This window comes from Rattus norvegicus, chromosome 6 (assembly GCF_036323735.1).
Source record: "Rattus norvegicus strain BN/NHsdMcwi chromosome 6, GRCr8, whole genome shotgun sequence".
NCBI classification, from domain to species: Eukaryota; Metazoa; Chordata; class Mammalia; order Rodentia; family Muridae; genus Rattus; species Rattus norvegicus.
The window spans coordinates 22,508,803-22,520,990 of NC_086024.1; the positions used below are offsets into that span (position 1 = coordinate 22,508,803).

The window sequence follows — 12,188 nt, forward strand, 5'->3', positions numbered from 1 at the left end:
ACAACGATGTCTGTTCTTAGCACATCGGGTTAGTATTATAATGGAGGTTCTAGCCTGACAGTCAGGGAAATAAGCAGAAGGCATTCAGAGTGGAAAGGAAAAGCTAATCCTATCTCTAGATGTATGTGACACGATCTTAAATACAAAAACTCAAAAACTCACCAAAGTCTCTCAGATATTATAAATGACTTCAGCAAGGTTATGGGGGACAAACTGCAATATACGAAAATTCGATATCTATACAACACCTATACACTTCAGAGAAAATAAAATTTTAAAAAATCCATTTCCCAATAGAATCAGAAAAAGTATTTACAAAAAAAAAATTAAGTATAAAGCATCTACTCTGAAGTCAGCCATACACCCCTTAAAGAAATTAAACAGTTCTAGATAAAGATCGAAAAGAAGTATTGTTGAGATGAAAATATTCTACCAATCAATCTAATAGCCAATACCATCCTTATCAAAATCCTACCTCATTCTTTTGTTTAAATCGACTCTGCTGTCACAAACTCAAATGGAAACGTAAGGGATTGGGAATTTACGAAATAATCCTTAAGGGGAAAAGAAAGTTAGAGGAATCGCACCTCCTGATTCCCAAAGGTGACTCAGTGATGGAGTGACCAAGGCAGTGTGGTGGTGGTGGTGGTGGTGATGGTGGTGGTGGTGGGGGTGGTGTGAAGACACACACGACACTTCTGGAATGTAGAACTTGGAAATGAACTATCAGTACACAGGTTTTTGAGAATAGTGCCAGAACAATTCGATGAGGTGGGGAAGAGAGAAAATGGTGGAGAGGCAACTACATTTGGACATGTTGAAGAATGACGATGAAGAGTGGCGATCAGTTTCCTAATCTTCTCTGCCTCTCAATCAATAACATCTTATTAAGTGAGTTGCTATAGGAATGGGCACTCTTTCTGACTCCAAAATCATGCCAAACCAGGATTCCAAAAACCTCATATTAGCTCCCGCGAACCATTCAAAGAAGTGGCGGAAAGGTGATTCACACTTCTAACTTATGTTTTATATTTTAATACACCTTGCTGATCACGCAGGCACTAAAGTTGACAGGTCCCATAAAATGCACAGGTTAGAGCTGTATCAGAAGTGAAACACCTGTCTCACATATACAGAACCAACTGAAAATGAATCTGAGTGTGACGGCCTAAATCTAAGTAACAGTTACGGCGTTCTTAGAAAAGACAGAAATGACTGCTTGTGATCCCGGATAAAGCAATGGCTTCTTGGCTTTGACACCAAAAGATTGCACGAGAAATGATGACTACCGTCCACTAGACTCAGGCTATGCCTGTGTTTCCAAGGGTTCTGTCAGGAAAGAAAGATGACAATCGCCAGATGTGGAGACGGTACCATTAAACAATAAGGAAAACACTTATACCTGAGCAACATAAACCATGATCCAAGTAGAAAAACCCAACTAGAACGGGAAAGCATGCCAGACGGCGGCGGCTCTCCAAATCGGACTCAGTTAGAAGTAGCAGACACACACACATGCAGCGTGGCTCATGCTCTCAGTTATTAGAAGAATACAAGACGAAAGAAAAGGTTCCCACCCACCAAGAAGACTGCGACGGAACAAAACAAGGCAGGTAGTAACGAGTGCGGGTGTGCGCGGAAAGACAGAGGTCGTCTCCCATTAGCAGGGAAGAAATAAAGTCACAGCTTTGATGAGCAGTTCCTCAGCATTCTAAATTTACCCTGAGATCAGTAATTCCGTCCGTAATCACTCGAGTGGTTCTAATGTGAGCTTGTGGTTTTCCTCAATGATATTTAGGTATAATACTCTTCCCCAGCCCCCCCCCCAAAAAAAAACAAAACCAGTACTATTTTAAACAGAATTTTTATGATAGCTCAACATTTTTCTATATACTTGTAGTTACCTGTTTAGCTGACCTGGGCCTTGAAGGACAAGCCATAGCTAGACTACAAATTCAAAAACCGCAGAAGACAGGACCATAGACCTCTCAATCGAGAGCAACTTCCTGAGTGATTATGGGAAAACGCACTCTTTCTAGACTCTAAAGTCATGTCGACTGGGATTCCAAAAGCCTCAAATAGCTCATGAGAACTACTCAAGGAGGCTACAAAAGGCTGATTCACACTTCTGCGTTACATGAGCCAAACGTGCCGGCTGTGGAGTGAAGCAAGGACTGTACAGGGAATGCCCACCGAGGCTGCAAGATAAAGTAAGCCAACCGATATCAATTATTTAGCTGAGTTAGTCAACCACCTATGCCGTAGGGGTGAAGCCACAAATCTCCATACAGCACGCCCTGCTTTCATGGTGAGGCGTGTAGATGCTTATATGGAAGAGACTTGATGGACAGGAGGATGGGGCCGGTTTAGCTAACCAGCTAAAGCACAGACTGGGATGGTGGCAGGTAGGAGGGTCAAGCTTAAGAGAGCTGGAGAGCCTCCAAAAGTGCAGTCTAGGAAGCTACCTTTAGGGCAAGTCTTTCTGTGTTAAAACAAAACAGATGAGCAGAACAGAGTCGCTGTTAGTAAGAACTCTAAAAGAAGTGGATAATGCAAAGGCTACCGGTGACCTTGGAAGAGCAATGATCAATTTCTTCCTCACCTGGTGAGGGGGATTTGAACCTTAGAATGAGGAAGAGTCGGCCACACCCCTCTAGAAAGAGTGACACAGGCAGAGTGGAGAAGGAGCAGTACTGGGTGGCTCTTGTTCCGCTCAGTGCTGAGGTGTCTGTCTTTTGTGACTTTCTCTGTGTGCTCTATGTCTGGTGATGGATGCCTCTACATTCTGTAACCTCCTCTTCCACCCTCTCCCTCTCCCTGCCAAGTCACACCGACTGACAGGTGACAAAGGGAAATATTAAGGCACAGAACTTCAGAGCCAATGTGAAAATGGAGGAACCCCCTCCCCTACCCCCACCTAGTCTTGCCCAGGTCAACTCCTGCTGCCCCTTTTCTTCAGCCTCTTAGTTGAGCTCAGCTTCTAACTTGGCCCTGGTCTCCTTCCACTTTGAGGTAACCTGCGTAGGAAGTCAATGGACAGGAAACACGGAGCCAAAGGGGTGACACATGGAGGTGACTGGACAACTCCAAGAATGTCCCTCTGACTGACACAATTAGACTGATGTAATTAAAAGAGCAGACATGAAGGCTTTTCTTTTGAATGCTTAGGTCTATGCCTGGGTAGGCTGAGGAAAGGAACAATACTTACACAACTGCACAAAAGCCCCTCATGATTACTAGCTTACTAAGTCCCTGGGGAACAACGGGAGTGCACGATAAATACACACCAGAGTCTGTCTGTCTGTCTGTCTGTCTGTTAGTCAGTCAGTCGGTCAGTCAGTCAGTCAGTCAGTCTGCCTGTCTGTCTGTCTATTTCCTTACTGGAAGACATGACGAGCTTGGACTACCATCCAGACAGGATTCTTGCTGTCTTTAGTAACTGTTTTCTTAGTAACAGGCTTCTGCAGGTTGGGTTTGTAGGCTAACATCTCACGTGATGAGGAAGCTGGTTTGGGGTGTATCTTTCCTGTGAGTGACTTGACTCAGTCGAGATCCTTAGCTATTACTGTTCATTTCAACTCTGCTCTTTAATACAGCATCACAGGTTGGGCGGATGTCTTGAATGGTACAAAAGACAGGCAAAAAACACAAGTCAACCTGCCTCTGGCCCCCTTCTGATGGTTTTGGTCTCTATTCCCCTTAGACTGCCCTGTTTAACCCTATGCACACAAGTGACTGACCCTCTTTGGTCTCCCCTACCTTCCACCCCTCTTGGCAATTCCCAGGGAAAGCAAGGCTCTCTTCCTTTTATTCTGGTAGAAGACTCTTTGTTGAGTGTGGACTGACTTCAAGCTAAAGGTGGCTATGTTCAATACGCTCGGTATTAAATTATCAGTATGTTCCCAATACCATAATACCCCAGCCGACTTTCACTGACTTGCTTGAGGAACGAACTGTAAAGCTAAGTCAGCCTGGAAGAGTCAGTTGCTGATGCTGTCATTTAGACAGAATATTGCATTTATCTGTGGGCCTGGCATACACTCTGAGGGGGGCTGAGATGTGTAAGCTTGACTGCGGCTCACTTCCCCATGCTGCACCGGGTGTCTCAACAGCCAGAGCCTAGGGACTGAGAGGCGGGCCATGGCTAAGACGACAGGGGAGATAGGACACCCTTGGAGCGGACAGGCACGTGCGTGCAGCCGTGAGGTCAGCAGGCAGCTCCTGCTGATAAAACACCCACCTGGGAGCCGAGCCGATACAGTTGTTTCTTGAAGGAGGTGGCTGGCTGTTTACCACCCATGTTTACCACCTAGTCATACCACTTGGTCCCGTGGTTTCTGACGTCACCTCCCAAGCCTTACCTCTCAGGGGAAGCTCTGCCTCAGAGAAGCTCATAGCCAACCTGTACAGCCACTCCCTTCTCCTTCTGCCAACACAGGACCAGACAAGGTTCATGAAGGAAGCTCTCCCATCTATTCAAGACCGGGAGCCCTAGAGTTCGTCTGGGACCATTTTTAAAATTACACCTTCATGTTAATGTGTATTTTTATAAAAAGCAGTGTAAGCCCCTGGGTTAACTCAGGCCCCAGTCCTGCTATGAAATCCCTGCCCTTGCACGCAAGGTTGGTGATGCTAACAGTCAGCCACCCTTTCCTCAACTGGGCTCTTCCTTGGATGTACGTGGGGGCTTCTCAGACCCCAAGACAGCGATGCGGGCACCTCAGGTGCGGCTGTGCACATCTGAAATTGCTTTCGCTGGACTTCGGTGGTAGCTTGCCTTTGCTCGGGAGTTCTGCACCAGCGCACTGGTTTCTGTGTCTGTGCTGCTGAGATGACTGAAACATCTGACTTATCACTCAGTGCTGCCTTCTCAACTTCCATGTAGGGAAAACAATGCGACTAGGGACTGTGTGTGGCTTTGTCCAGAAGGCCTATAGCTTCTACAAATAAGAACAGTGTCCCTGACTCTACTGTTTACATTTTAATGATGGGAAGTTTGGGGTGGCAGCGGTGGCATGATGTCTAACTCTGGCAACTACATAAACTACAGATACCCGCAAGCCCACATGCTTGTGGATACTTGGTAAACTTTCACTTTCAACTTGTGCTGACAAACCTATGACTATTCTTTTCTTTTCCAATTAATATTTAACCACTGTGTTATCAAGCCTGTTCTCAGGGTAGACCTGCTCCAAGTCCTTGTGGATAGGCAAGTTACTTCTATTTTCTTCCTTCCACCTACTTATCCTTTTCTGACCCCTCCCTCCTACACACACACACACACACACACACACACACACACACACACACACACCACACCACACCACACCACACACACACTGGGGGGAGGGGAGGAGAGAGCAAGCCTAAAACATACAAATACACGTGGATGTATATATTTACGTACTTGTCAAAAATAAGCAAGATATGGGTGAAGATAAGATTGTCCTCAAAAATATCCTATAGAACTGAACTGTAGACCTTATAGGATTACAGTTACTCTCCAGTCCTCTACACCGGAATGGCCAATATCGTAAAAACAATCTACAGGAAGACAAGAAGCACCTAACGATGACACGGCAAAGTCACGCTGAGAAGAAGGAAGCGGCCACGGGAAACACAGGACCTCCATTTTGCTGTCAGATAGTCAACCCTATTCTTAAGGTCAGGGTTCTAAAAAAATAAAAAAGCATCCATAAGTAAGGGCAAGCCATGAAGACTGATATCCAGGTCATGGAGAAGAAGATAAAGTCAATGTTCTGACTGACAGAAGGGCATGGTGTTTGGCTTTCTAGAATCAAGAAGCAAAGCAAGAGGATGGGAGATCTTCCTTATCCAGAGAACTGAAGCAAATACCTCACTGCGGCCGTTCTTTCCAGAAGACGAAAGGACATCAGACCCAAGTGTAGGAGAGTGAAACAATGGTTGCTCCCATGGAGTGACCCCTCTGCCAGCCCGCAGGCTAACAGTCACTTCTCAAGAGTTAGAAGATGGTTGTCAATCGGATCACTCACTTGCTAAGTCAGGAAAACTTGGGGACCCTCTGAGACACAGAACAAGGCAATGTCCACAGGGATGTGGGGAGAGAGACAGACTACCCTCTTCTGGCAGTTCTCCTTACAGAACGAGGGGCACACAACAGCAGTGCAAGGAAGAACATGTGAGATGCTGCAAGCCCTGGGCTGAGGAGCCATGATTCCTGCCTCAAGTGGTACAAGAATTACGGCACGAGTTAGGTATTCGTCAAAAAACGGTGAAAGCTAAGCGTCCGCAGAATATCACCTGCAATAAGTCACACCCGTAGCAGTGCCAGAGGAAAAGGTCTGCTTGTCCACTGGCTGCTGTTTACCAGACAGAACCACTGATGGTCACAGGACTGATGGGACGCACTTCAAAGCAATTTAAGCACACAGAACTTCCCCCACGCCTTCCCTTGCAGGCTTCTATTTATAAAATCAGTGTATCAGGATGCTTACTCTAGCTTTACTGTCCCCATCCTCCACCACCAACACCCTGAGTAGTGTTTGTTGAGTGTGGGCAGAATAATAAAGACTATTTATACTCAATGCATAGTTACTAGTACTCGGTTCATCCTGGAGTCGTAGAACTGAGGCCTGTGGAAATGCGAGTCTTCCCCAGACACGCTGCGAGACAGGGAATCGTTACCTGACTTTGTTGGGTCTGAGGTTACTCTTAACCAGCAAGCTACACTACCTGTGCTTCCTCAGGGCAAACCAAAGCGACACAACCCATGACCATGTGGCTGGAAAATACAAGGTCACAAGTCAAACGGGATTCGACTTTAGCAAGAGCTCGTTGTGGAGGTGGGACCCGAGAGCAGGAAGACCTTCCTAAGCCTGGATTCTCATAGGCAGCACTAACTGCCAGTCTCTCTGTGTGTAATGAATTTTGTTATACTTGCTTTACTCTGGGCCTACTTTCATCCAGGCATAGACAGCGGCTGTGGTCTACACAATTATTTTGTTGTTGTTTTTTTCCTACAGAGAAGCATGCTTCACGTTTTCTACTCTCCCAACACCTATATTTGATAAGCATCGAGTTGCCGCGTACCAAGTTGTCTTGAGAAGGGTGAAGGCAAGAGGCAGATTCTGTTGCAGGAATCTTCTCTAAGGCCAGGCCTAACGCTGGCCAATATGATCCCAAACGCTGACCAAAGATGTTCTCTACCACAGAGCAAGGAAGAACGAGGTCTCTTCCCTTTCAAATCATGCTAGCTCTCATGAGATTATCTTCCGTCAGCAATGGGGACAGGGCATTGGATGACATAGAAAGTATGCAATAGGCTCTATGATCCCCCTTTCCCTGCAATTCCCAAACTGATCTTTGGACAGCTCGTATCACATAATTTGCTACGGAGTCTCTGAGGCTCCCTGTGACAGTATGGTGGTTCCCTCCCTATCCTTCATAGCTGTGCAAGCGACTAAGCAAAACTCCTTTCTGAGTGACCTTCAGCAGGTTCCTAAGTATGCACCCTGTCTCAACTGGCAGAAATCGCTAGGTTGACCCTCCCTCCTCCTCCTGCTTTCAATTGTACACTCTCTGAGAACAAGAGAAACCCCACGTACCATTAACACATTCAAAGACATCACAGCACTTTCCAGGTGTCCCATCTCCACGAGAGACTATTCGGGGAGTAGATCCCACCTCACAAACGGGAAAAGCACATAAGCCAGAGAGACACTCGCATCTGTAACCAAAGAAAAGGGAAGGAAAACCCCATGAATAAGTAACAACACAGAAGTCGGGAGACCCCCAAACAAAGTGGCAAGCGCCTAGTCTACACAGTACAACCTGGTTACTTGGCACGATAGAGGGTTGTGCTAGTAACTCTCCAAATAACCACAGCTCATGTCATAACCCACTTTAACTTTGCCCAGTTTGGAAAATACATTTCACCTCATTTCTTAGTTAACCAAGTGGGTACTCATTGTAACATCTTCTGATGACGTAAGGCCCTCTCCATACACACAGGTCAGGCTGCAGGTCAGAGATGCTCACAACTGAGTGAGTGTTCACTCCATTCAGTAACCCCAGGCTGCAGCAGCCTTGTTTCTAGTGACGGGCAGGCATTTTCTAGAGGGTTTTTATCAACCCCCCCCCAATTAAGTTATTGGCTTTCTAGTGACCTTAATTTACGTTTTCGGGCCAAAGACCGAAGTCTTCCTTATACACAGGAGGACGTAGGGTTTAAGTAAATGGACTTTGTGACAGCTGTCTTGGAAGGAGAGTTTTTATTTCTTGAGTTCTAAGCTACCCCTGTTTATGCATCTCTGTATGCAGGAATGAGGTATTTCATGAACAATAATCTCTGGTCACTCCTGACTTTAATTCTGCTGTGAAATCTGTCTAAACCCAGGAGCCGATGAATAGAGTTACGTGAAGAAATCAAGGAAGGGACCAAAGCGGCTTCTCTTGCAACGGAATAAGTGTCTTACTGAGACAGACGCTCAGGCAGCCGGGACCCAGCACACAGACAATGAGAAATAGCCGCTAGCCTCTGGTCCTGGGACGCCACTGGGAACGAGTATGGGTCAAATGGTAGACAGAATGACGGAGTGAGAGGCCAGGTTGAAAGGAGTGAATAGGGGTATCCTGAAGAGTGAGATGGAGGAAGGAAATGTGTGGGTTTCTACGTATAGTATGTGTGTGTGTGTGTGTGTGTGTGTGTGTGTGTGTGTGTGTGTGCATGCACGCTGAGCTGTCCTCAGAGGATCAGTAGGACACACTGCGGCCCTGCCTTTCTCCTCGGAGCCTCAGGCTATGTTTGTATCTGTCAGCCTGCATTCACAGCCCAGCATAAGTACTCTGTGAGAGGCTTCACCCAGCAGATGACAGAAACAGATGCAAAGACCCACAGCCAAGCATGAGACCGAACTTGGGAACTCTTGTGGAAGAGTTAGGGAACCCAGAGGGGATAGGGACTCCCCTGCGCATGTGCAGATGTACAGCTTGGTCTTCATGTGGGTCCCCCAATAACTGGAGCAAGGGCTGTCCCTGAATCTGTTGCCTCTCTGTAGGTCTTGTTTCCCTAACTGGGCTACCTTGTCTGACCTCAATGGGAGAGGATGCGCCCAGTCCTGCAGTGACCTAAGGTGCCATGGTGCTGGGGGGGGGGGCACCTCCTCCTTCTCAGAGGTGAAGGGGAAGGGTAGGGGAGAGGAGAATGTGAGGGGAGGGACTTGGAAAAGGGTGGGGCTTTGAGAGACTGGGATATAAAGTGAATAAATTAATTAATGAAAAGAAAAAGCCACAGGAGAGGTGTGAGTGAGACGCTGTCCCCTCCACTTCTCTTTGGGTTCTTCAATGATGGTGAGAGTCCTGGGAGAACAGGGATGAAAACCTCATTAAGGTTTTACTGTAATCCTATTTCTGTCTGCAATTTAAGACAAATGCCTGCTCCTTTTATGTGTGGAGTTCTGTATCCCTGCAGCAAAAACTACCTCCTAGAACTGAGTACAATAAACTGGCCTTTTAGCATAGAGAATGGTAATTCCGCAGTTCTTCATGCTCAAGTGCTTAAGCACACAGTCATATTGCTATGATCATAGTTGGGCATATGGCTTCCATGACTGCAACTGACACTCTGTACAACTTAAATTCTTCATACGGAGGGGCCACGCCTGGGGCCTAGTATCTAGGTGCAGTTAAAACTGACAGCATCCTACAAGAAGAGCCGTTTCTGCCACACCTTCTAGATCCACACTCTGCCTGGTGATGTGTTGCAGGCGGTCATCCCTAAACACCAAAGAGAGCACACGTGTGCCCAAGAGGTACCTCTTCAGTGTTGTTCTCCAACGCTTTAGTACTCTTTCTGTGTACTGCTGGGCTGGACCCTCTGCTGGACTGTGGGCAGTCGAGTCACACGGAAATCATTACTGACCTTGCCCTAGCCCTACCACATCTCCCAATGTCCACGGGCCCCTGTGATTAGCCTTGGAGACCCACAAAAGCACCACGTAAATGAACTAAAATTACCCCCAAAAAAGCTTAGTAACTCACTTGGAAAAGGAAGGTCCTTCTTCTCTGAAAAATCTCTACTGAGATTAAATGGTTGGTTGTTTGAAAGCTGGGGTGTTCTTGGCTCCTGTCCTCTTACCCACCCTCAGACTCCAGCACATGCTTCCTACCTTGTCGTCCTTTGACCTCTGACAGAATTCTCTGAACCTAAAATTAGCACTTTACAAAAATGAATGGACTGAGGAAGGACCCAGGAAAGGCAAACATCTGGACTCAGAACTGAAACATCCTGCACACCTGTCAGGCTTAGATCTTGCAAAAATGCCTGCCCCCTCCCCCCACCCCGTTTCTTTTTTCAGATTGAAAATGACCCACTAGTAAATTCACACAGTTGAACACCATCCACACGAATCATGTGCTCACAGGTCCTCCTCATTCATTCAGGTAGCCATTAATATAACCCCCCGCCCCGGTCTGCCCAGGCCATACAGATGTATGTATTCCCACTCTCTGGGCTTTCCTCGTGAAGAAGCGAGACTTTTCTTCGAGTCCCTCGGAGGAAGCGCTGAGGCATGCCGGACTGTACTTGGCCCTCACCGCCTCCTTTGCTTTCATTTCTTTAACCTTCCCTTCCCTCCTACCCCATTCCTGAGTAAAAGCAAGCAAGGCAAAAGAGAAAACAGATGGATTAAGAAACTAACATGAGACAGATGCTTAGAGCGGCTGATGTCATCACTCATCCCTCTCCAGTTTCCTGTGCTGCCTCCCTTCGCTCCAGCCAGGCCACACCCAGCCTACGGCTTTGGTTCCTGCTCACTCCCACCTCCTTCCATTTATCAGTGTCTCAGAGTAGCACTCATCACCCTGAAGCCCACAGACCTCTTCCTTCCACTTTCCTTTGCTAAGCTCCCTCTCTGCCCCAGGCCGACTGATTGACTGACTCTTGCTTTACTGTTTCTGCCACGCCCCCCAACTGCCTCCAGTGTCCTGTGTCTGGCCCATGGGCCCAGTTGTTTGTTCTTCAGACATCAGCTCCTCTGAACACCGGTGCACACTGGTTTCGAACCCTGCTCACCCTCTGCTTTGGTCACATGCTCCTTTGGTGTATATAGTTAGTGTACAAAATGGGACGTAACTGGAAACGAAGGAAGGATGGGTGATATTAAACAAATCAGATAAGACAGCAGGGGAATACAGGCAGAGACCCTAGACGGTCAAATCAACCAGTCCCCTCCAGAAGGGGCAACTTGAGGATACTTTGAGTACATGCCTCATCTCTGTGGGATGAAAGTCACACACACAGCACCCACCCTGCTGAAGTACAGAATCCTACATGTTGGTTTTTTCTATTTGCAAAGTTGTGCAAATATGGCGGGTACCTACTCCTTCACCCCAAGCAAAAACACTGCAGCCTGTCCCCTGTTTCTCCTTCCTCCAGCCCTGGCACTACAAATCTAAGACATGCCTCTGCTTGCTGTCCTAATTTTTCGAGTTTCTATAAATGAGATCATAAAATGAGAGAGTTAAGGATTTTTTCTTTTTGAATTTCAAAGAAGTGGTCTTCTATATAGGTAATTTGTCAGTGGAAGGGAAAGGGGAGAGGGGCAGGGGAGGTAATAGCCGATGCTACCCTTGATATTAAGATGCTGATCAATCAAAACGCCAAGCCAATACGTTTCTGCACAGTGTAATCATGGCTGCAGTCGGGTGGGGCCTGGTTAAGAGGGGTTACCCTCCTTTTCCTAGAGTAATGGATTCAGTTTAGTGGGTATCTTGAGGGCCTAAGTGTAATGGTGAAGAGCCCTTAGGAATCAAATAAACCCCTAGAGGGCACTCACTTCCTGAGAAGGCTCACGTCCCAGGCGGTGAAGAAGCTTCCAGAAGCTTACTGCGTGTTCATACGCTTGGCCTCTAGTCTCTTCTGGCTTCCACACACTACTGATGCTCTAATGTTCCCACTCCAGCACCAATGGCAATCCACCATCCACTGAATGCAACAGCCAGCCCCAGCACATGGTTCGGAGGCCCACCAATCCCTGCCTCTCCTTTTGTCCCTACCGGGGACACACAGCCCTTAGGACCACATACTGGAAAGGATCTCGTCAAGATTGAACTTTCCTCCTCTGACGTTTAACAATACACAGACAGGGTACCTGACTCTCGGGTGGTACCTGCTTATGTCAGTAAATCAAAATCATATCGATTCTCTT

The 12,188-nt window shown here is 47.0% G+C and overlaps 1 protein-coding gene across 6 annotated transcripts in view; it reads right to left on the reverse strand.

The window, feature by feature from the left end:
• Positions 1-12,188, reverse strand: part of Crim1 (cysteine rich transmembrane BMP regulator 1) — a 174,477-nt gene that overhangs the window by 60,820 nt on the left and 101,469 nt on the right. For 3 of the 6 annotated variants that reach the window (XM_006239625.5, XM_006239623.5, NM_001169103.1), the window contains one exon: positions 7,587-7,708. The exons of the other annotated variants lie outside the window; for them this stretch is intronic. In XM_006239625.5, coding sequence (XP_006239687.1) covers positions 7,587-7,708 — 122 coding nt within the window. The remainder of the gene's footprint in view (positions 1-7,586; positions 7,709-12,188) is intronic. 6 annotated transcript variants of the gene reach the window in all.